Below are 25326 nucleotides of genomic sequence, written 5' to 3'. Positions count from 1 at the left end.
AATTTAATTTTGTTATACTCTATGCATAAACTAAACTCTTGTTTAAAGTATTTTGTTTGTGCAACTCATTTGAAATTATAGTATATAGTTGAGAAATACAGATTAGTAATTAGTCATCTATGATAATCAAATTTATAGTCATGTTAGTTAAGTTTTCTAGGTATACATAGATATACTTCACTTAGGTAGGTAATCTTCAAACACTTCAAAAACCTACATAATATGTCATTTAAAATATTTTAAGAAGTTTGACTTTCTGGACATTGAGACATGTCTGCTTCTGGCCACACCAATCTACTTCAAAGAAGATAATGGGCATTGAAGAAAATCATTATGGAGTTTGCTTTCTTTGTCACAAAAATTAACAACTGGGCAAAAAAAAATCCCTTTGCATTAACTGACTGAATATATGTTGTATAAACTGGACATGCAGGACCCATAGGAAGATGACCACTGAAATTTACAAGGTGAGATGGTCCTTCAGGTTCCTGCTTTGCAGAAGAAACTGCCAGACACAGAGAGAAACAGGACACAGAGAGAAGCAACTAAGAAACTCTAGGCCTATAGTATGAAGAAAGATGCCCCAACATTGCAGAGGAACTTTGAATGACTGTACAGGCAGGCAGCTGTCTCTGTCATTTCCAGAATTTTTAGAAGTTGCTTACAATGGTACTTCCTATTTACTTAGGTAATATATCTTTCTGAGGTCTTTGATATAGTTGAAGTCTAGATATAATTTTCCTTGGCTATGATAAAAGATAAATTGGATATGAAACTTTAGATTCACAAAAATAGGATAGATGATAGAATATTTTCTTTAATTTTGCCAAATACAAATAGACTAGATATTGTAACTGTAATTCTTTTTATTTATTTATTTTTATTTTTTATTTTATTTTATTTTACAATACCATTCAGTTCTACATATAAGCCACGGGTTCCCTTATTCTCCCCCCTCCCACACCTTCCCCTTATCCCCAGCCCACACCCAATTCTTACCTCCTCCAGGGCAAATCCTCCCCCAAGGACTGCGATCAACCTGGTAGACTCAGTACAGGCAGGTCCAGTCATAACTGTAATTCTTGCTTGATAACTTTTCTATTATATGTAATTTTACTATGTTAAAATTAAAACTTTTCTTTTTGATTACACAGAGAAGGGGAAATGCGGTGGAATATTGCTCTCGTGCACTGGTTTAATAAAATGCTGATTGGCCAACAGCCAGGCAGAAATTATAGGTGGGGCAAGCAAATGAGGAGAATTCTGGGAGAAGGAAGGGCTGAGTCAGGAGTCACCAACCAGACACAGAGGAAGCAAGATGACATGGCAGAACTGAGAAAAGGTACCAAGCCACATGGCAAAACAAAAATAAGAATTATGGGTTAATTTAAGTGTAAGAGCTTGTCAGTGATAAGTCTGAGCTAATGGCCATAGAGTTCATAATTAATATAAGCCTCTGTGTATTTATTTGGATTTGAGTGGCTGCAGACCAGGTGGGACCCAGGGAAGCCCCCAACTACACTTGGAGAAAATCAAATTTTCACTTGCAAGTAGTTATCAATTGGAAATAGCTTCCAGTTTATGGATAGGATTATGTGTCCAAATTTCTTTTCAGGTCTAGGACCCAATTTGGTGTAGACTCATGCAGGCCCTGTGCATGCTGCACAGTCCTCGTGAAATTCAATTGTGCCTCAATATTCTTGATCTAGAGAACCTGTACTCTTAGTTTTCTCCATCTATTCTGGGTCCCACACTCTATCTGCCTCCTCTTTCACAACACCCCCTGTGGTCTGAGGGGAAGGATTTGATAGAGACATCTGTTCTAGGCTAAGCATTCTAAGTTCTCTCATTTTCTGCATAGGGTAGAGCTCTGCACCTAAACCTATTGTCCACTGGGGAAAAGTCTTCTTGATGACTGAGCAGTTATCTATGAGTATGTCATAGATATGCCGTAGATATCTTTGAGTATGCCATACTCTGAGTATGTGGAATATCATTAGGAGGTTTTTCTTGCTATGTTTTGTTTCATTTGGAAAGGTGTTATTGGGTTTCATACTAGATCTCTGACCTTTCTAGTCTCAGGTTCTTGCTTATCTAACCAGTGTCCAGTATGTGTTCTATATCATGGTGTGGGCCTTAAGTCCAATAAGATATTGGTTGTTTACTCCCACAAGATTTGTAGCACCATTGCACTAAGTATATTTTGTTGGCAGGACACCATTGTAGATCAAGGGGTTCATGGCTACGTTCCTGTTTACATTTCTCCTTTGGTGTTACTGTTTATGTTTCCCCTTTGGTAGAGTACCTCCCTGTACAAAAGATGCTAGACTATAGCTGTGAAGGCTGTATGTAGGCACCAGTTTGACTTCTCTATGTTCATGCTCAATGAATTGTTGGTGTTCTTTTTAACAGTTGAGGTCTTGCTGTCAGTTTGTGCATGACAACCTATAGCCCTGGCCATAACCTCAGTTATTTGGAGATTCACAAGAACCCCTTTGGTCAGCAGCTCAACTAGATGTAACCCAATCCTGCTAATGAAAGCTTCATTTGGTGACAAGAGATGTCCAGTTGGAGCTCTGTTTCCCCAGTATTTGGTGATTTCATGTAGATCATCTTCACATATGTATATATTTTAGAAATCTTTTTCTCTGTCAGATTTCTAATCTACCCATTCAGATGGCTCTTAGTTTTAGCTGTCTCTCTATGTATTTCCTCCCTGTCCTCTTCCCTCCTCCTCTCCATGATCCTCCACTTCTAGTCCCCCCTTACCTATCCATAACTGTTCTATTTCCCTTTCCTAGAGAGATCTACCTGTGCTCAGTCCTTTACAACAGACCTTTGTAGTTAAATGGATTTTTGCTTGGTTATGATTATGATAGCCTTAACAGCTAATATTTACATATAAACTAGTATATACCATATTTGTCTTTCTAGGTGTGGTATACTTCACTAAAGATGAGGTTTTTTTAATAAATATTTTTATTTTATAATTTACTTTTATTTATCAGCCATGATTCCCCTGTCCTCCCTCCTTTCACACCCCAACCTTCCCCCCTCCAATCCACCTCCCATCCCCACCTCCTCCAAAGCAAGGTCTCCCATGGTGAGTAAGCTCAGCCTGGTAGATTCAGTTGAGGCAGGTCCAGTCTCTACCTCCCTGCACCGAGGCTAAGCAAAGTGTCTCAGCATAGGCCCTAGGTTCCAAAAAGCTGGCTGCTGCACTGACGACAGGTCCTGGTCCGACTCCCTGGGGGCTTCCTAAACAGTTCCAAGTTCATCAGCTGTCTCACTTATCCAGAGGGCCTGGTCCAGTTTCATGGGGGCTCCTCACAGTTTATGTGTTTCTACTAGTTTGGCTATTTGTCCCTGTGCTTTATCCAATCATAGTCTCGATATCTTTTACTCATATAATCCCTCCTCTCTCTCACCAATTGGACTCCTGGAGCTCTACCTGTAGTAGTCTTGGCTGTGGTGGCTCTTCACAGCAGTAAAACAGTATCTATGATGTTCACCAAGGACATCATCTGTGCATAAAAATACATTTTTATCTGTTGAAATATGAAAATCATGTGTCAATAATAAATGACTTTATTAATGACCACTTGTGCGAAACACGTGACACTCTTCCTGAACTAAGGGTCTAGGACTAGAAATTGTCATGTCTGGGTTGTGTGCTTTAAGCTGCCCAGATTGCAGCCATGTAGGCCTGCTCTAGTCTTCCTGCAGGTGTCCAACTGTCACTTTTTAAACATAGCTTCTGGGAAACCTATTGGCTTTCATCTGCTTTATGACATCATTCCTCCCTCAACCAATCAGCACCAGATGGAGTCTTGAGGTTGCCATGCGTGACCAACTGTACCTCAGTGCTGAGCATCTTTGATCCTGCACAGACGTGATTTTTTTACTGTGAAACCTAACAACCCGATCTCTCACATCTTTATCCAGACCCTACTCCTGTTTTGGTCCCCATTCCTTTTTCCATATCCTACTCCTGTTTTGTCCCCATCCCTTTACCCAGATCCTACTCCTGTTTTGTCCCCATCCCTTTACCCAGATCCTACTCCTGTTTTGTCCCCATCCCTTTACCCAGATCCTACTCCTGTTTTGTCCCCACCCCTTTACCCAGATCCTACTCCTGTTTTGTCCCCACCCCTTTACCCAGATCCTACTCCTGTTTTGTCCCCATCCCTTTACCCAGATCCTACTCCTGTTTTGTCCCCATCCCTTTACCCAGATCCTACTCCTGTTTTGTCCCCATCCCTTTACCCAGATCCTACTCCTGTTCTGTTCCTGACTTGAAGATGTCAGGTAGGAAAAGAAACTTTAATATTTATTTAATTGGGCAGCTCACTAAATTGGGAAGCATCAAAACAATGTGGAATAAAGGGGAAAGTGCTGAACAACAGGTTGGTGCCCTATCGTGGTCTTGGCTCTGACATTTCCTAGGGTTGAGATTTGGACAGAGTATTTCCTCATCCTCTCACTGAATGTTCCTTCACCTTCCTTGGTGAGATAACAGGCTGGCAGGGCTCAGGGATCTCTGAGATGTTGAGTCTTTAGGAGCAAAACACAGAGAAGAAAGTCAGAGTTTCTGGGACTGTTTCAGCTGAAGCAGAGAGAGATCTGGGTATGTAATGAGGAGAACCGAGGGCCAAGATACTTCCCTTTACACAGTTTTCCACAATGATACTTCACAGTTGGTGCTGGTCAACATTAGTGGTGAAATATGAGGGGACTCGAGAATGTATCTGGCAGTGTTCCATTAGCAGCTGAGAATAGCTGACCTTTTCTGGCTAGGCAGATGTCCCTCCCTCTTCTGTGGCTGCACATGTGTCTTCCCTGAAGCAGTTGAGGAGAGGAAAGTCTGCTTTCCCTGCTAAAGCAGGACTGTTTGTTACAGTGAATGACAGTGTTCTCTATCTCTGTGCTCTCTCTGGCACCTGCACACTGGGACAATGTCCTCACCCATGTTTGGTACAGTTTACAGATAGCTGTACAACCCTGGCCCACATTCCACACAAACTCCTAAAGTGTTTAGTCAGATCATGGTGCCATACCCCTGTAATCTCAGCCCTTGGAAGACAGAGGCAGGAGAATCAAGGAGACCATGCCAGTCTCTAGCTGCACAGTGACTTGGGTGTTAAAGACCATTCCTGAAGAAATAAAGTAAAACCAATGGAGTTTTAAAAATTAGCATTCCCAATGTTTGGAGTCTTCGGTCTAATTAAAAGAGAACTAGAGAGGAGGAAGAATCACAGGGCAGGGAGGCTGAAGCTATTGGAAGAGCACTTTGGGGCTTTTTACAAAAAGAACAGGCCACCTGGGCCTGGAGACAGTCAAGAAAATAGAAAAATGCAGTGGTGGGGGAGAAAATAGAATGGAGGAAGGAGTGAGCATGGAACTTGGAGGTGTTAACCATGGTAACATAGGATTTATGGGACTGAATGCAGAAGGGAGCCAAAAGACTTCATTGAATCATAAATTTCTCTGGTGATTGAGTAATTTGCTTAGCACAGGGCAAACAGTGATGGATTTAGTGAACATGTAGGTTAGTAGACCAGGAAGTCAACTGAGGATGGGAAAATGTGTGACTAGGAGGGCCAGTGTATCAGGAAAGATAACTTTTGTGTTTGTTTTTTCTTGGCTGATTTCTTGAATACTGGTGATGCTCAACAATTATGAAAATGAACTGAGTGGTAGTGCACGCCTTTAATCCCAGCACTTGGGAGGTAGAGGCAGGTGGATCTCTGTGAGTTTGAGTCCAGCCTGCTCTACAGAGCAAGATTCAGGACAGGCTCCAAAACTACACAGAGAAACCCTGTCTTTAAAGAAAAAATATGAAAATGAGCATGCTATAGATACATCGTAACAATTCTGAGCTGAGTGTCTGGGCTCATGAGTGAAATCTCAGCACCTAGGTGGCTGAAGCTGGAGGATTGATGCCGGTTGTTGGCAAAATTAGGATAAATGGTGACTCTCAAGCCAGCTTCAGTCACAAAGAAAATTATTCCTGAAAAAAAAAAAAGAAAATAGAATTCTTTCTGCACACACTGCTAGCTCGGTTAGAAAGGATTGAGAGACAGTACTGGGTCCTTTATTTCTCTGACCTCTGGAGAACACATGAATTGTCGAATGTGTGGCGGAGTCTATGCACCTTCAGGATCAGCTTTCAAATTGAAGCTGCTTCTTCATCTTCACAGTCATTGTCTTCACTACAGTACAGACTTGCAGATCGTAAGGAATCATAGAACTACAAAGAAAAGATAGGAGCCAACTATCTGCTCCTCTAATTTATTTGCTCTTTTTTCCAAGAAGTCTTTGACTAGGGTACCAGTGTAACTTTATGACATCACTCTACCTCTTAGCCATTCAGTATCTGAATGGTCTTACTGTCCTTATGATGCTGACAAACAATTTTCCCCAGTGTCCAGTATCTCTGATCCTGGACATGTGGGTTTTCTGTTTCTGAATCCAGACAGTGTTTTTGTTATCTGATTCTTATAACTGTGTTCCTATTATTTTCCCAACAATGTCTGGTAAGGAAAGAAATTGAAACGTTTCTTTCATTCAATTTTCCCATACATTTTGAGAAGTCCAGACAGTGTGGAATCATGGGTAGAATATTGAACTAGAAGCTGGTGTCCTGACTAGAATCTTACCCCTGATATATGTGGGGTTATGATTTTGGACAGAGCATTTTCTCTCTCACTAAATGGATCTTTACATTCCACAGTGGAATCTGACAGACTGGGCTCTGAACTCACTGAGGTGCTAAGTGTTTATGAGCTCAGTATCGATAAAGTACTCAGATAGTTCCTGAGAGCATTGCCACAGAAGCAGGGAAAGAGCCAGGTGTATAGACGGACACACTCAGAGCCAAGATGCTCCGTTACAGCAGCAGCAACCCTCCATCAGTTTTCCAAATTAGCATTTCCATGTTAGTGCTGTTGAGCAGTAGTGTTGGAATGTGAGGGGAACTGGTGGCTACTCATCCATGAGCAGGGTTGCCTTGGTGAAGCTGGCTGGAAAAGCATCTGTGTCCTACCTAGAGATCAGTGAGCAACCCTTCTAGACCTGAGGAACACAGTTAGGACAGGACCTCCAGGGTAGAGAATTGGGGCTGTGTTTTAAGTCTAGGGCACATTAGCAACTGTGTCTCCTGCTGTGGTCCCCAAAGAAAATCTCTAAAAGTAGTTTCAGGGACAGGACTTGGGAGTTGAGATAGCTGAGTAACTACTAGTTCATGGCTAGCACCCTCTGATGCATAATGAGTTCCTGGAGAGCATTCCCTAAATATAAATCCCTGTAGAGTTTTAGGGGAATATTTTCTATTCATTGTACATGTTTTCTAACATAATATTTTTATTGATTATTTGGCAATTTTATATAATGCACCTGATCAAAATAGCTTCCCATTCCTCCCAGGGGCATTCTCCCACCCTGTGCCTGTCCAAAAGAAGGAAAAAAGTACATAAGTTCTAAATTTTGTTTTTCATATAGTCATTGGATCATGGTGAATGTCTCATTGGCCTGCCCTTTTAAAATAACTGAGTCCTTCCCCACACTCAATAGCCACATCTCCTGCTGGAAGACATCAACTGAAAAGAGCTGTATTTCAGCATCTTTATTACAATTTAAGGACTCCTTCAGTGTCTTACTGTCTAGACTGCTTCCCTTTTTATTTGAAGGTGGGAAAAGGCTTCTGTGATGTGTTTCTCATTCTTAATTATGAGTCTACAGTCATTGTTACCACTGCAAAAAGAAGCTCCCTTGCCTGGAATTGCCAGTGGCAGCAAGGCTCATTGACTTCCACATGGTTTCTGGTGGTAGCATGGACTATGGACACTAACATGGCCCCCAACTAGAGCACAGTCCCTGGAGGCCTTTTGAGGAAACCCAATCCAGAAAACGAACCATTTTCCATCTCCATTAGTGTGAACTTCAGCAGCTATAGGTTCACTTCTCTCTGGCCCATGTATAGAATCTGCTCTGCTCTTCTTCTTCTTCTTCTTCTTCTTCTTCTTCTTCTTCTTCTTCTTCTTCTTCTTCTTCTTCTTCTTCTTCTCCTTCAATTTCATGAGACCACTTCTTAAAAGCATCTCCCCATAGGACCTGCAATATTTTAGTTGTTTCTGAGATTCTCTGCTCTCTCAGATTCATCCTCTGCTGCCCTATCTCCAATCTGACCCTCCTTGGGTCTCTCAGACTCCTTAGAGCTGCTCCATGGGCCTGTGGATGCCAGAAGCCCCTGCCATCTTGAATTGATCTCCTTTGGAAACTCTTAAAAAATTTATTTAATCCTAGTTTTTAAGTTAAAATAGAATTCAGGTTGTGACTACTATCTCAGCCAGGAAATTGCAGGATTAAAGCCTGAATCTCCCTGGCCATAGTGGTCAGTGAGTTGGTAATATGTAAATTAACATAAACTAACATTGATTATTGGAGAAGCAAAGTAGCTCCTTTCCTAACTACTTGTATCTGGTAACAGGTGATATTCTCAAACCCTGGCTCACAGACCATCAGAGCTGTCCAGGTATTAAAGGACCTTTCATTGCTGGAGCTCCGAAGGAGGTAAGTCTCATTGCTGCTGAAAAGAGAGGTCATTTGTATGCAATCATATGGAGGAAATGTAAAAGCCTGGTGCCCTTTTCTGTGTTTAAACTAGTGAACCTCACTTTTTTTTCTCCCTGGTGGACATGTCTTACATCATAAGTGTGATCACAGAAAGCAAGTCAATACTGTGAGCAGTTTGTCTCTAGAATTCATTATACTTCTGCTCTCAAAGACACAGACTCCCTAGAAAAGGTTCAAGAAGGGCTTGTGCAATGCTGTGGTCCCCAGAGCTCACAGTTCCCAAAGGGTTTTTTTCTTCTTCTGTGATTCTGAGCCTTAGTTCCAGAAATCCTTAAATAGCAGGAACTGAGTTTTCCTTGGCCATTGTCTCACAAAGGCTCTTGAAGACTTGAGTATCATAGATACTAATTAAATCACTTTGGGCACCCCATCACAAATCCTTTTGCTTCTAGCTGAGATTACATTGTGGAAGGTATGAGTAGAGTTTCCTCCAAGCTTGGGTGCTCTCTATTGCCTTGGTAACATCAGAAGAAGCCCGCGTGGTAACTGCTGGGTTTATGCTTAAGCACAATCCTCTGATGTGTACACAACCACTCACACCTATGTATGTCTTCTAGTGCAAATCTCAACAAAGAGGTGGTAGGTAAGGTCTGTTCCTTAAGTTAAATGCTACCCAAGAGCTACTTCACATTGTTTTCAAAGGACACAGACATCCCTATTTCCAACTCTTTACTGCTGTAGTAAGAGGATCCTAGGCTGGGTTTGTTCATACATTTATTGAGCTGAATCACCAACGTGGTGTTTTATTTTACATTAGGGAGATGTGTGTGTGTGCGCGCGCATGTGCGCGCGGACATGTCTATGTGTTCTAGATTGCTGGAATGGCAGGATGGCAGGAGATGCATTTTGATGTTCCCCATCTTCTCTTTTTCTTAGGTCAGGAGCACCATCCGCAGACATAAAGATGTCACTCTCCTGACCCAAGAGCAGTTCCAACTTTTAAGCTCTCTTGAGCAGAATATTTACATCAATAATAAAATTCCCTGGAAATCTTACCTTGAGCTGAAGACCTATCAGCTAAAAGCAGAAGACCTGCTAAGTGAAGGCCTCACAGAGGAAGCGCTTGTGATGTATCACAAATTTTCAACGTGAGAACCTGCATTTTCCACCTCTTTTCCCATGACTGATCCCTCACTCATCCTGTCATCCTCTTCATGCTTCCTACCCTTGCTGACCTTATGGAACTTGTCAAAGTCATCTTTTAATCAGATTTCTGGCAGATCTCACATGTGCTTTTCCTTACTGTTCAAAGACATGAGGACCAAAGTTGGTGGTATCCCATATAAGGGATTTCATGAGTAGGAGAGTTCTTAAGCTTGTGCCCACATGGCCCAGCTTTTAGACAAAAGAGTTGACAGGTGAATAGGATGTGTCTGCATTGGTGAGTGTTTTCACTGCTTTATCTCTACCCAGGCAGCCAGTCATAGGCTTATTGCTGTGTGTGGCAGAGCCAGATTCCTCTTCTCTACATCCTGTAGCCTATTGATTGGTATAGGAAAGAGGTTAGCCTTTCCTGTAGCTACACAGCCACCAGAAGACTGGGCTGTGGACCACCTAGTGTTGGAGTGGCTCAGCAGAGTCCCTGAGCTGTTCACCATATTGGGTTGGCAGAATAAGATTACAGAGCTGTCCCCAGGGAATGACTCCTATAGTCTCAACGACAAGAACATTGTGTGTTTGAGGAAAGGTAAGGGTAAATGTCTCACCAGTCATAACTAGCCCTGAGATCACCAGAGTAGGTCAGCTCAGGCACTCTCTTGACCATTTCCAGTAGTCTATAGTGGAGGAATCTTTGTGGATTTCTGGGATCTCTCTAGCATTCTGCTTCTTCCTATTCCCATAGGGTCTATTTATCATGGTATCTCTTTACTTGTTCTCACACTGTGTTCTTGGTCCAGCTGGGACCTCCTGTTCCCCTAACCTCTCTTTCCCTTGACCCTTGCCCTCCATTACCCCCCCACACTCCAGTTTGTTCATGTAGATCTCATCCATTTCTCTGTTGTTGGGTGATCCCTGTGTCTTTCTTAAGGTCCTCTTTAGTAGGTAGCCTCCCTGGAGTTGTGAGTTGCAGTCTGGTTATCCTTTGCTTTATATCTAGTATCCACTTATGAGTGAATACATACCATGTTTGTCTTTCTGAGTCTGAGTTACCTCACTCAGGATGATGTTTTCTAGTTCTATCCATTTGCCTGCAAGCCTCATGATGTCATTGTTTTTCTCTGTTGAGTAATACTCCATTATGTATATGTACCACATTTTATTTATCCACACTTCAGTTGAAAGGCATCTAGGTTTTTTTCCAGGTTCTGGCTATTACAAATAATTCTGCTATGAACATAGTTGAGTATGTGTCCTTGTGGTATGATTGAGGATTCCTTGGGTATATGCCCAAGAGTGGTATGGCTGGGTCTTGAGGGAGGTTGATTCCCAATTTTCTAAGAAAGCGCCATATTGATTTCCAAAGTGGTTGTACCAGCATTCCCACCAGCAGTGTAGGAGTGTTCCCCTTGCTCTACATCCTCTCCAACATAAGCTGTCTTCAGTGTTTTTGATCATAGCCATTCTGACAGGTGTAAGGTGGTATCTCAGAGTCATTTTGATTTGCATTTCCCTGATGATTAAGAATTTTGAACAATTCCTTAAATGTCTTTCAGCCATTTGAGCTTCTTCTTTTGAGAATTCTCTGTTTAGCACTATAGCCCATTTTTTAATTGGACTCTTGGTTGTTTTGATGCCTAATTTCTTGAGTTCTTTATTTGTTCTTGATATCAGCCCTCTGTCAGATGTGAGGTTGGTGAAGATCTTTTCCCATTCTGTAGGCTGTTATTTTGTCTTGTTGACCATGTCCTTTGCCCTACAAAAGCTTCTCAGTTTCAAGAGGTCCCATTGATTGTTTCTCAGTGTCTGTGCTACTGGTGTTGTATTTAGGATGTGACCTCCAGTGCCAATATGTTCAAGACTACTTCCTACTTTCTTCTTTTAGGTTCAGAGTAACTGGATATATGTTGAGGTCTTTGATCCACTTTGACTAAAGTTTTGTGCACGGTTGACAGATATGGATCTATTTGCAGTCTTCTACATGTTGACATTCAGTTATGCCAACACCATTTGTTGAAGATGCTTTCTTTTTTTCCCCATTGTACAGTTTTTGCTTCTTTGTCGAAAATCAAATGTTCATAAGTGTGTGGATTAATGTCAGGGTCTTCAGTTTAGTTCCATAGTCCACATGTCTGTTTTTATGCCAATATCAAGCTGTTTTTATTATTGTAGCTCTATAGTAGATCTTGAAGTCAGGGATTGTGATGCCTCCAGAGGTTGTTTTATACTTCTTGATAGCTGATGTTTGTTGAATGTACCAGTAGATAGAAGAGTGAGGATCTTTCTCTCTCCTGGCACTGGAGGATAAGGGGATGTGGGATTTCAGGGTGTGCTTTTACTCAGTCCAGGAACTTCTCAAACCCTGAATTTCATCATGGCCTCATTTGATACTTGGAACTTTTTGTACATTTTAGTCACTCTGCTCTATTCCTTTAGACTCTTTGTGGAGAAACTCACAAAAGACCCACAATATCAGAAGTGTCTTTCAGCTCGAATAAGATCCAAAATCAACAAGGTGAGTCTTCATTGTCTATGTGACTGATCTAAAATCTCCATAACAGCAGTGAACTACTTAGAGAAAAGCAACAGATCATGACCCTGGGTAGGAGGGGAGCTGATTCTGCCTCAGCATAGCAGTACAGAGGAGAGGGATGGCAGGAAATGGGGTTCAAGTCATGCATGAGATACTGCTGCCTCTCCCCACTTGTTTTCTTATTCTCTTTTCTGACATTAGAACTGTTCAAATTTTCCATTTCTGTTTTGTATTGCAGACTATAAATAACGTTGTTGATAAAGCTGAGAACCTAAAATTCACATTCCGAAGAAGACATCCTAAGGAGGGTGAAGGCTACCTGGCAGATAAGGTCAGTGTGTGAGCATGGAGGAAGGAGGATTGTGTGTCATTTGGTCAGCCTGTGTTCTGGGATTGTGTTGTGTTGTTTCACTGAGTCTATGATCTAATGGATAGGCCCCATACTCACTTGAACACACATGCACTTTATCCAGACAAGCCAACACACATACATACATACATACATACACACACACACACACACACACACACACACACACACACACACAAAGTGCAGTAGGGCACTGAGAATATTGAGACTTCATTGTTTCTGAAGATGGCTTTACAGGAACTGACTAAGGTGGTGGTAGCTGTTCTCCATAGACCTGGAGCTCCATGGGCCCTATGCTGAGATGTCAGACCTAAACAGACCTACCTACACTTTTTTCATCTCTTTGCTGGTAAGGCTTTTTCTTCTGGCATTTGAAGACGTAACTTAAATCTGTTTTTCTTTCTGTAGAAGAAAAGAAGAGCAGAAGATGCAAAAATCAAGGCATTTGGGGAGGATAAAAAAAATCATGGGAAAAACTTCCCAAACTTCCCCAAATTCAGTGCTCTTCTGCACAGATTTGTGCATCGTGGAAAGGTGGGGCCCAGCCTGACATCAACAACAAAGGCTGAAGAACCTTCAAGAGGAAGCACACCTGGGAAACAAGTGGTGTGTGGCCCACAGGGAGTGTTTGAGGAGATAACACCCATCACTTCATCAGACACTCCCTGTGGGGAGACTAAAATGATGAGAAGCCCAGGTGAGTCACCCCAGGTCCATGACTTGGAAATGACTTGTATATAAGTGTTTCCCTGCATCTGGGTCAGCCACACAAAACAGACTCCAGCTTTCCAGTAAAGTAAGGCAGTGCTGGTGCACAGGTGTCTGAGGTCTAGAGCACTGAGCGACAGAGAATGTTCCTTCCCCTTGTCCACGTCCTCGGCCATTTGCTTCCACGGATCCACTTTGCTGTGGTAACAGAACCTCCTATGATGAGTGTTGTCTCATTCCTTCCTGCCATCTGTCTTGTCAAAATAACCTTTAACTTAGTTTACCCAGACAAGTTTCCTCAAAACTTGTTTGAATTCAGATCCTCATCTTTTCTGAGCTCTGTAGAGATTTGAAGAAGCACATTAAGAAAATACTGAATCATCTTCCATCATAAGGAATGTGCTGTGCATTGTTACTTTATGAAAGTTGGACTCTTAGATAATCTTAGGACATAATGGAGAGATGTGAGGGCAACAGAATTTTGGGTGCATGAGATTATGTTTTCAGCATTTGGTAGACTCTCACAGGAAATCCTCAATTAGGGCCAGGGAGATGATGACTCTGTGGGTGAAGCGCTGGCAGTGACAGGGTCAGAACCTGAGATGGAATCTCCAGAAAGCACGTGACAATGGGGTATGTTGGCCACCTATACATTCAAGGTTCTCTTCAGGTGAGGTGGGACAGGGAGACAGGAGAAGACCTGGTTTCTCACAGCACAGCTATCTGGGCAGACACAGAAGCACAGAAGAGATTCTGTTGGACCAAAGGGGCCAGGGAAGTTCAGAATTCCAGGCAGTCAGGTCACATCTGCAGATGTGCTGAAGCACCTGTGCATCCTTGCTCACACATCAGCGTGCACATTCTGACAAACAAACACATATCATGGACTTGTGCAAACACACTCTCAATTCATACATAAAGGTTTTTAAATGGGAAATTCACAAATATAGCAGAAAAATGTTCTCAAATATTCAGCTAATTTGTTTCATTTTTTATTTTTTAATTTTAATTTTTATAATTTGGCTTAAAACCTGAATAGGCCTGACTTGAGATCCTGCCACCTCAGCAAGCAAATGCTGAAATTCCAAGTGTGCATCACCAAGGCTGGCTTTTCAGATGTTTTTAAAGTATTGGTTGATTCTTGTCTTGCCTTGGAAGAGTCAAAATCTCTTCTTGAATGAGGAGGAGCTGCAAGCCAAATTGCAATGCTCTGTCTCAGTTAAGCACAGGCGAGTCAGCCTTTCCCAGCTGTGAGCCTGTGCAGTCAGCAATTCACACATTTCCAGATGCAAGTGAGAGTCTACCTTTGCAAGCCCTGAGCCTGTGCACTCAGCAATCCACACATTTCTAGATGCAAATAAGAGAGTCTACCTTTGCAAGCCCTGAGCCTGTGTACTCAGCAATCCACACATTTCTAGATGCAAATAAGAGAGTCTACCTTTGCAAGACCTGAGCCTGTGCACTCAGCAATCCACACATTTCCAGATGCAAATAAGAAGCCTTTCCCAGCTGTGAGCTTGTGTACTCAACAATCTACACATCTGTATAATATAATGAAGAAGCAGGGGTAAGCTGCTCATTTCCTATTGGACTGTAAAAACAACCAGGAGAGGGATGACTGGTTCCAGCTAAGTGGAGCCATCTGTCCTTGGGACTTTGATGGGCTAAGTGTACCATCTTCACTCACATTTGGATTTGAGGCTGCAACTTCTCTAGGTGGTATGTGCCACAGGTGATCCTGTAGTTCCAGGGTCTCAAGGGTTTCCTCCATCCCTACGACATGCCCTATTAGTGACAGTCTGTGATGGTATGACCTTGAGAAAATCTCTGTGTATGCTTTCATGCAACTGCAACCTCTTGAAATCTGGTGGGGTTTGTTGTGGCCTCACAGCTCTTGGGGGAAATGGTCTACATGACTGAGGATGTTCACAACAGGCTTTCTTCAAGTGGAAATTCTGTAAAATACTTGTAGTTTGTCTCAGCCTAAGTCTGAAAGGTACAGACCATGGAAGCCACTTTCATGAGACTCAGTCTCAAGACACATGAGGACCCAGGGAATCGTTAAGTCCAGACCTGAGAGTCCAGTGGCCAGCAGACCTGGAGATCTGAACCACAGATAAAGAAGACATGTCTGTCCCAGGAGGGACTCAGCAGAAGTTTACATTTCTCTGTCTGTTTGTCCTGTTTAGTCTCCATGTTACCCACCAGAGTTGAGAGGGCCCTTTGCCCACTGAGTCTGTGAACCTACACAGAAATTTCTTTGCAACCAACTCATGGTCACACCCAGAAATATGTTGTTCCATCCACTGACAGTAAAGACCATGCTCACAACTACCACTCAGCTGTGGCCAGAGCTTGGAGAAGAAACTCCCTGCCTATTTTGTGGTTCCATCATGGGGAGGGGGGCTGCTAGAGAGAATACCAATGACTTTGTGTTTTTCCTCCAGGCTACCAGACTGAGTTCTGCTCAGGGACACCAGGCCCTGTAACCTCAGACTTCTTTCTCCTTTCCATTGCAGTTCTGAACTCCAAAGGCCTCCACCCTGTGGTCCTTCCAGAGGATTTATGGGAGCAGTTCCTGCTTTCTGCAAAGAACAATACCCAAAAAGGAATAGAAACATGTGGAGTCTTATGCGGGATACTGGTAAAGATATGAAGACTCCTTGATCTGAGACCGTTTCTTCCCCCTTGGCTTCCCATGACTCCCAGAAAACATATCCAGGGGCTGTGTCCATATATACCACTCCACAGAAGGAACCATGGATGACAAGTCCTGGCCACCTGGAATTTGATGATTTTGCAACTGGTTGCTTTTCAGAGTCCCTTGAAATTGAACAATTTGCTTCAGTGCTATAGTTACAAATTTTCACTCTAGTGGTGGCTATGCCTGTAACCCCAGTCATTGGCAAACTGAGACTGGAGGCTTCCTATAAGTTTAAACCTGGTTCACACACAGAGTGAGTCACTGAAGTAAAAGCAGGCAAGCTGCCATGTAGAATGTCTGGTGTGAGGCATGGAGACAGGCATATTGACTAATTCTAAAAGGAGGAGGATTCAATTCCTTTTGTAGTCTGGTCTGATCACCTACTCTGTGGTAAGCCTTGGAATATAAATAAAACACTTCAAGACCCTCAGTCAGATCTATTGGCTGCTACAGGGAAGACCCTAGTCCCAGGATGTGCTAGGAGGGACATGTCAGGTTCATCTTATCCTCTGTGCCTTCATACAGTACCCAGCAAAGCACTGGAGCAGTGTTTCAGGTGGAGAAAAACTGAGGTGAGGGAGAAGCATGAGAGTCATTCACTGGGGTGGGGCTTTACTTACTTGTGTTATGAGAGAGTGGGATTGACAGTGCCAGGGAATTATAACAAGTTGTTTTCTCTTGTCAGGTAGAGGAAGAATATCAAGTTACACAGATCATAATTCCTATGCAGAATGGAGAGCCTGACTTTTGTTACACTGAGAACGAGGAGGAACTCATTTTTGTTCAAGAGGAGCTGGGGCTTCTCACCTTAGGTTGGATTCATGTAAGCACACTCACCTCTCTGTGGCAGGGTCCTTTTCTAAGCACACTGCCTATTTCTTTCTCATCACAGAATCAATCCTTTCCAGATCATCTTTCTCTGAGCACAAGCAGTCACTAGTGTTCCATCCTTGAGTCAAAGGCACATTTCCTGGTGTATTTCCAGCTCTTCTAATTTTATCTCTTACACAAAGCAGTTCTTCAAAGTTCCAATACCTTGTGAATAGATGAATAAAGGTAGCTTCCCTAGGATGTATGAGAACATGGTGTAGAGACCACGTCCCTAAAAGCTGTATATAAAAACTGGACATATTTTAATGTCAAGATAATTCATTCTAATGATTGCATTTTGTCTTTATGGAGAAGAACTTGCTTTGTGCACACCAAAAGAGCACCTGCACACAAGATTTTCAAGTAGTTGGCCATGCTGTGTAGGCTTGTGGTGATCTTGAAGGAAATATAGTTCCTTCCCTAGAGAGTTCTTCCGAATGAATCTCTCATTTTCATGGCTTCATACTCACAGAACATGCTGTTCCTCTTAGAATGGGACAGGTATAAGCCGCAATCAGTTGGCTATTCCTAGGTTTTTCGAGATCACAAGTACTTTTGTACTCATAGCTTGGGAAGTGCTGATATGTGAGGCAGTCTCCTGTATCTTCATGCTTCAGTTGCATAAATTCTTAATGCTTTGCCTAACAATAATATACCATGGGAGATGGAAATTTGTCCTTTGGTGCCTGGAGATCATACAGAAAATGAGCACCAGTTTCGATGAGGCAGAGTCCATTCTATTCTTTAGGAGATAAATATAGGGCACTGTGGGTTTCATGGAAAGAGGAGTCTCACTCGAGGTGACTTATAATGACTTACAAAGAAGCCCAAGGAGAGTTCCATGGGGAAGGGTTCTTGCATCAGTGAGCAGTCCTGTCCATTGGGATTTGTGGTTGATATTAGAAAAGGATGTCAGATTTGTGTTGACATGACCCTTCAGAACCATGCACTCCATTGTCTGGTGTGGGAAGAAAGAACAGACCTGCTTTTGAGTAAAGGGAGAACTCCCTGGGTGTTTTGGGCAGAACAATGACACGATCAAAGCCAGGCTCAGAAGGTAAAGTGAAGGAGTTACAAGGCTGGTAACAGCGGGGAGGTCAGTTAATGTTTGGGGCCTGCTCACTTCCAATGCCGATGAGAGGGTGATGGCCATGTGCACAGGAATGTGGGGTTTCAGAGATCCAGGGGCTGAGGAATAGGGGTTGTCAAGTCTGTTATAGGGCAGGCTTGGATTTGGACCCATGGGGATGGAATAAGCATGAGTGGGGCATCTAGAGGAAGACAGACTTTGGAAGTGGGGTTCAGTCCTACCTTGGGGAATTTAAGGCACTTGTGAGATATCACATCTGTGGGACCTTGGCTGGCAGTTGGAAGGAGGTTTTGGGAAGCCAAGTGAAGGCAGGGGAGGAAACTGTGACTTCTGAGTGGAGTCGGCCCAGAAAACCTGGTAAATAAGGAGTGTTGACAGCAAGAGAAATGATTGGCTGACAGCTGAGGAGGAGATCTAATGAGGAGAGCAGGAACCCAGTGGGGGATGACAGAGACACAAGGCTGCAGGAGAAATGGTTATGGGGTTCACAGAAGACACACAGCGGGGACAGTGGGGGAATGAGTTCAGCATGTGACCCAGGGACAGACTCCAGCAGAAGAGGATCCAGATCACATGCTGGAGCTGGAGCTCTTTGAGGATGTTGGCTAATGACTTTTAGGCCTTGGTGGGCAGAGACTGCAAGGTTTAAAGAAGCCATGGAAAGCTCGGTGTACTGGCAGTTCTGGAAGCCTAGCCTTCAGGAAGGTGGGCCTGCTGGATGGTGACTTTGGCACCAACCTGTGCTACACAGCCAGGCTGTGACTTGAAAACAATGTCATTTGATGAATTTATGGCTATTGTGGAGTTTGTCAGGACTGTCATATTGAGGATCACATCTATCTAGGCTAAGATTCTAGGGGAAAGGGAGAGATGAGGCTGCTTTTTGCAGAGTTGGGTTAACAGAGTATGGACATGTACAAGAATTGGGAAATGGTTTCATCATGGTTTTGTCTAGTTGTTTTTTGTTTCCTTCATTTTAGTTTTTTCTTTGACTTTTAGTTTTACAAGTGCTTGATATTTTAAAATATAGCTTACTTGTAGTGTACATGTATGAACACCATAGTTTAATGACTCCTTGAGGAAACAGGAATTTGCAGAGAGCCTGGTCCAGCTTTCCAAATTCCTTCCTCTGAGATTGATCTTCCTCTTGCTCTAACTATCTCTATTTTGATCTCTATAGAGTTAATCTAAGTGTGCCCCCTCCATGCTATCAGTACTTCATATCTGCTTATGTCCTGAAATGCAATGGATAGATACGTGACTTTTACATCCGGCTTTCTTGGCCTAACATCTGCAAGGTTCCTCCCCACTCTGGCATGCAGTTGTTTGATGTGTGTTTACACCTGGTGAGCAAGAAAAAGAGGGAAGGAAAGGGAAGAGGGGTAAGATAATGTGACAGTAGTGTGTACAGTACCACACCCGAAGGACAGAAGGGCCTCCTCTTCACATAGGGAGAAATCACATAGGGAGGTCTCAGAGGCAGGATTGAAGGCAGGGAGCTTAAGACCCTGAGAGACTGCTGAACTGATGTTTGAAATAGTCATGGGAACTCTGGGTGAAGATAGAATCAGAGTCTGCTGTTAGCAGGAGGGAAGCAGAGGTAAGTTAGATGCTGAAGGACAAAACTTGGAATGGTTACTCTTTAGGCAGTCAGTATAACTAGGCATGGATGAATAAAGGGATCTTGTCCTCAGGGAGGAACCAGCTTAGAAGTAATTTGGAGAGCTTCAACTTATATGGAACTTTATGGATCAGGAAGACAAAAGAGATAATTCCTTCTTCCTTCTCCACCTAGCAGACTGGAGTGTTTTCCCGGCATGATTTCGGCATTCATGGTGGGAACCAGTTGTTGAGCTCCTCAGGACTGCTTTCCTTTGTGGATCAGGCATGGGGCTCACTGGGAATTCTTGGCTTCTTTTGTCTTCTCAGACCCATCCAACCCAGACAGCCTTCTTGTCGAGTGTGGATTTACACACTCATTATTGTTACCAGAAGATGTTGCCGGAATCCATTGCAGTGGTGTGTGCACCCAAATATAAACAGTGAGTATGTAGGATTCAGGTCTGGAAGGTACAAGAGCAAAATGCTCCATGGCTCAGAACACTGTGAAAGTGAAGTAATATCCAGAGTGTCTTAAGTGATTGCTATGAAAGCCTCTCTTTAAGGTGCACATTCTAATTAACACGAGCTGCTCTTAAAAGATGTGCTGACACCACTGCTGGTTCCATCCTCAAGAAGTGACCTCAAGAGCCAGAGGTTAAAGAAATTCCACACTGGACACTGCATAGAGTGTCATCTCTTATCATTCCCAATGTCATGTTAATCTGAGTTCCTCAGCAGAGCTAATGTTGGGAAAGCAATGAATCATCTTGTTTTCTTTTGTAATAAGTTTTTGTACCCTGGATTTTGTCTCACAGGGGCTATTGGACCCTGGTTTCAGTACACCCCCAACTTGCTCCTCACAATGATTGTCCTAACAGACCTACCTTTTTGTTTGATTCTTCTTTCTCATTTCTACTGTTGAGTTCCTTTGCATCATTAGGCCAAGAAAGGGATCCAGAGATAGTGAGACAGAGAGGGCGATACACATACAGGGGTAAGAAGAAGGGGAGGAAGGAGCAGGAGGACAAGAAAAGGATGAAGAGGAGAAGAAAGAGAGGGGAGGGAGGGTGATTGAGACTATGACAAAGACAAGGTCTAACAGGACAAAGACGGTGATGACTAGGATAGGAGGAGGAGTTCCACATGGTCTATGAGGGAGGAAGAATTGTGCAGAGGAGAGACAGGAGGAGAGGAGGGGAGAAGGAGAGAGAGGAGAAGGAGCGAGGTTATAGAAAGGAGAGAGGAAGAGGAGGAAAAGAAAGGAAAAGAAGGGGGACAAGAGGAGAGAAAGATGGAGAGGAGAGTGGAGAAGGAGACTGGGGGGATATTTGCTTGACTGATTTTACTTTTTCTCATTTCAGAGTCGGAATTTTTACACTAACATCTTATGGATTAAAAGAAATATCATTGTGCCCCCAAAGAGGATTCCATCCTCATAAGCAGGACTCAGCTCTCTTCTGTGTATGTATCTGTGTACAAGAAATCAAGGCCATATTCCCAGCCAGGACATAGAGCTGATATGGTTGAACATCCTTTTGATCCTCACGGAAGGTCAACCTCATCACTCTCCTTCATAGGAATCCATAATAACCATATACCTAGGAAGCAGAGGGCTGTGGATATCAGTTTCTCATATTTGCAACCTGGTCATTTACTGTCTTTGAGGGTGCTGGCCATCTGGACCATTTTTCCTGATAACTGGGGATACTAATACTATGTACTTTACAGGCCGTTGATAGGATAAAGGAAGGGGACTGGGGTGGACTTAGGGATAGAGTGTGTCCTCAGCATACTTGATGCCCTGGATTCCATGCCCAGTAACATGGAGGAAAGAAATAACCAACAAAGTATGGAATCCATTAGCTTATTCAAGGTTTATTACTTATTAATTTCTTCTTCATCAATGTCAGTTACTAGGTTTCAGTGGATGATAAGAATGCCAAGGAAAAAGCCATGTAAGATAGATAAATTAAGCACATTTCATTCTGAAGTTTTGTGCTCACCTGCCTAGGGAGGTATTTTTTTTTTCTCCCAGTTTGTATCTGTGATAACAACACATAGTTTGATCAGGCCTCAGGGCCTCAGATAAGCCTCAGATCAATGAGATTCTGGCACTTTACTTCACATTAGCCTGGACTTTTTCATCCACTTTGATTCAGAAGAAATGCAGCAACATAGTGAAAAGACCAGAACCCAGTCCTATAAAATATATGAGTGAGGGATACAGCCACAGAGATTGAAGGAAGGCTAAGATCCTGAGATCAGAGTGCTAATTCCAAGTGGTAGAACTCTGTGTGTGCTTTCTATGTATCATAATAAATGCGTGTGTGTATTTATATATAGCTTGCATTATACTAACAGTAAAATAAGACCTAATGAAACTTCAGCTTTCTTTAAAAAATATATATATATATAGATATATATTTCATTATTTTTATTTCTTTAACTTCCTTGTGTAGTCTTTTAAAAGTAGACCCTGTTTTGACTTTAATTCTCTCTCCATTTGGATTTGCACATGAGTTTAGTGCCTGTGTGGTTAGAAGAAGTTGGCAGATGCCCTCGATGTGGAGTCAAGTCATTGCTTACTGCCCACTTCCCTGCAAGAGAAGTGGGTGTTGTTAAATAGTGTACCATACTCCAGTCCCTGTTTTCTAGTCTCATGGATCAAGCCAGGTTTTCAGTTGACTGTGGGGAAGATCTTTCTAAAAAAGATCTGTTAAAAAACACATAGCTCTATCTTAGAAGATAAAATGATTAGGTGCTAGGATGTTGAAAGATGTTGCACAATTAAAAAAAAATGTCTAAAACACCAGTTCTCAAGTTCCCAGTTGGCAAGATCTCCTCCAAACCTAACCATGGTAAAGCACATCTGTAGCACCAGCACTTGGGTAGCTGCTGCAGGAGATCACAAGTTTGAGGCCAGCTGAGGCTACATAGCCAGGCTTTCAGATTGATAAATCCTTATGACTTTGTATGCCAAGTGTGAGTATCTCCTTGAGGACTATTAGGTCACCTTTACCATCTGATTGACATCATGACTCCAATACTGCACTGAACTTCCTGGTCCCTTTTAATAAAGGAATGTTTCACAAGTGACTCTGGAAAATAGATGCAAAGATACACGGGGAGACACTGACTCCAACCATGTGGAGAACTTGGTGGGAATGTTGGGTGCCAGATCTTTTGACATTGCTTCTATTGACTTCAGGATTTCAGTGCTAGGATGAGAACTATGTAACTTCAGTGAGCTTCTCAAATCAGAGGTTTTTTGCTGGGGATGAAGTTCGGTTGGGAGAGTGCTCCTCTTTCAAGCACCAGGCCCTGGACTCATTTCCCAGCACTATTGAAATCTGCCATGGTGGTGTTTGCCTATAATCTAGCACTTTGGAGCTAGTAGCAGGAGGGTAATTTCAGGATCTCTCTGGCATACCTAGGTTATGTGTTCTAGCCTGGGTCACATGAAGCTCTCTTTTGGTATAATATAAAAGGTATAAGCTGTTTCAAAACAGGAGTTATCCATGCCTTAACCACATTTTCTTTTCTCCAATTGCAGGACTGCAGTCATGTCACCATCCAAAACAGCCGGGTGACTGTCACAGATTTGCGATGAGTTAAATCCCATAGGCCTACATCAGTGGGAGTGTGTGTGTGTGTGTGTGTGTGTGTGTGTGTGTGTGTGTGTGTGTATTTTGTGTATATGTGAGTGAATGTAGGATGGTGTATGTGTATATGTATATGTGTTCTACGTATGTTGTGTATGTTACATCTGTTTCATGTATGTTACATCTTTGTCACGTGTGTACAACATTGTGTATGAATGGCACACTGTACTCATTCACAGAGCCCAGAGGAAGACACTGATGTGTGCTCTATTAATGAATTAGAATAGTCATTCATAATGACTAGAAATTGGTTTTATTATATAGTTTACTTGTTATTAGTTTTAGATGATATTTTCTGGCCAGGATCCAGTATAGGTGTAAGGGCCCAATGCACACACTTGCTGGCTTGCCTCACCTGCCTCAGGGAGCCTAGAGGACAGGTTGTAATGCCAACACTCACTAACCAACTGAAGGATGAAGGTCTCTATTGATTCCAGACATCAGTCTACATGTCTCACTTTGCTTGAAGGCTTCTTTGACAGACAAACGACTTTTTGAAGATATAAAGCACACAACTTGAAACTAACTGATAATGACATAATTTAAAGAGAAATTTCTGACTCAGATGAGTCATTGCTTTTTGAGTGGCTGTATGCCATGATGAGGCATAACAACAATGTACAATTTCACATAGAATTTGGAGTTCCTGATGCAGACTACATGGTGTCTACCTGGGTGAGATGTTGCACTATAGTCTGGCACATGGAAACTGGGAAAAAATGCCAGAGTTTAAAAAAGAATATTCTATTAATGGGGATTCTCTGCTGGGCTACAAGAAGAATCTTTGGGCATCACATGTTAGGCTTAAACTCTTTATTCATTGATCTTTTGACTTTTGGTGATGAGTGATTTTGAAGCTCCAGGGCATCTCGTAAGGAATAAGGACCTCTGGAACAAAGTGGACCACTTCACAAGCCTAGAAAGGCAAGAGAAGATGAGTGCAGCTCTGTGGACTGTGTCATAGTTGTCTAATGTAAAACAGCACCAGCTAGCCCTCCTCCCCTCCTCATAGATCATCCAGTCTGACAACCATGTTGCTCTGAAGACCGTCTTCCTGAGTGACCACTCTGGCTAGGAAACACGGCACAATACAACTCTGAAGGATGTTTGGACAAGAGAGAGAAGTCTACTCACCTAAAAAGCTTGTTTTGAAGTATGTAAAGTTCCCTAGCTGTGATGAACTCACCACTGAGGCTAATGCTTACAGCAAACTGCAAACAAAAATGTTGTCCTGCACAAGGGATGCCTGGACAAATTCACTGCCAGTGACAGACTGGCTAAAGCAGCTCACCATGAACTGTGCTCGGGCACACATTCTCTGCTCATGTTGGCCCTGTCTAGAAATTCCATAAATTTCACAGAAACTTGTATTTTCTTTATATAAGTGTATTTTGAAACAGATTTTGTAGTTTCTTAAAATTGCTATTTAGTTCTATAATTAAAGTTGAGTTTTGTGTCAAGCTCTTGAGTCTTCCTTCTGATCAGGAGTCACATAATCATGTTAAGTGAGAGGTGTGATTGCCAGCTAATAGGATTAGTAGATACTGGTGGGCAACCTTGTCCTAGTTGATTATTTCTCCTTTATTTCCTTTTTCTTTCTTATTTACTGTGACTGTATCTCAGTGTGAAGCAATCTCTAGTCTGAAATTCACCTTATGGTCCAGGCTGACCTGGAACTTACAAAAACTCACCTACTTCTGCTTCCCGAGGGTTGGGATTAAACATTTCATTGCTGTGGTTTTAAATTTTATCATTTGACATTGTCCTGTATGTCTATAATCGATCTTGATCATACTTAGTCCTCCCCTCCCTCAGCCACGCTCCTCCAACCCCATCTGAAACCCCTATTGTAAACGTGCCAGGTTTGGGGTCAAGGGTCTTGTTGTATGAAGCCTAGTTGCCTGCCCCATTTCCCATTTGAACAACCCGCTGAGTTTAATCAGGGTCTCTTGCATGTGCACGTTTGTGAGGTTCTATTGAATCATGGCCAACTTCCCATTCTTTACACCCCCAAAGAAAAACGACTCCTCCTTCCCCCTAAAGAAGTATGAGTCA

At 42.6% G+C, this 25326-nt stretch overlaps 1 protein-coding gene across 2 annotated transcripts; it reads left to right on the top strand.

Annotated features, from left to right (window-relative positions):
• Positions 1 to 1149: 1149 nt before the first annotated feature.
• LOC143266968 (STAM-binding protein-like) lies at positions 1150 to 24731 on the top strand. Of its 2 annotated transcripts, none has more exons than XM_076543041.1 (11): positions 1150 to 1342; positions 8489 to 8571; positions 9511 to 9722; positions 12169 to 12247; positions 12504 to 12596; positions 13044 to 13332; positions 15863 to 15987; positions 16733 to 16870; positions 19937 to 20049; positions 20971 to 21070; positions 23163 to 24731. In XM_076543041.1, the coding sequence occupies exons 1-11, from the start codon at positions 1165 to 1167 to the stop codon at positions 23217 to 23219; spliced, it is 1467 nt and encodes a 488-aa protein (XP_076399156.1). In that variant the 5' UTR covers positions 1150 to 1164; the 3' UTR covers positions 23220 to 24731. The 2 variants fall into 2 exon arrangements, with proteins under 2 accessions (XP_076399156.1, XP_076399158.1); XM_076543043.1 differs by lacking the exon at positions 1150 to 1342 and adding an exon at positions 3863 to 4308.
• Positions 24732 to 25326: the final 595 nt, after the last annotated feature.

The sequence above is a fragment of the Peromyscus maniculatus genome, chromosome 1 (genome assembly GCF_049852395.1).
Source record: "Peromyscus maniculatus bairdii isolate BWxNUB_F1_BW_parent chromosome 1, HU_Pman_BW_mat_3.1, whole genome shotgun sequence".
NCBI lineage: Eukaryota > Metazoa > Chordata > Mammalia > Rodentia > Cricetidae > Peromyscus > Peromyscus maniculatus.
Note: the sequence above shows the minus strand (reverse complement) of the source record. Positions and strands in the feature narration are given on the sequence as shown.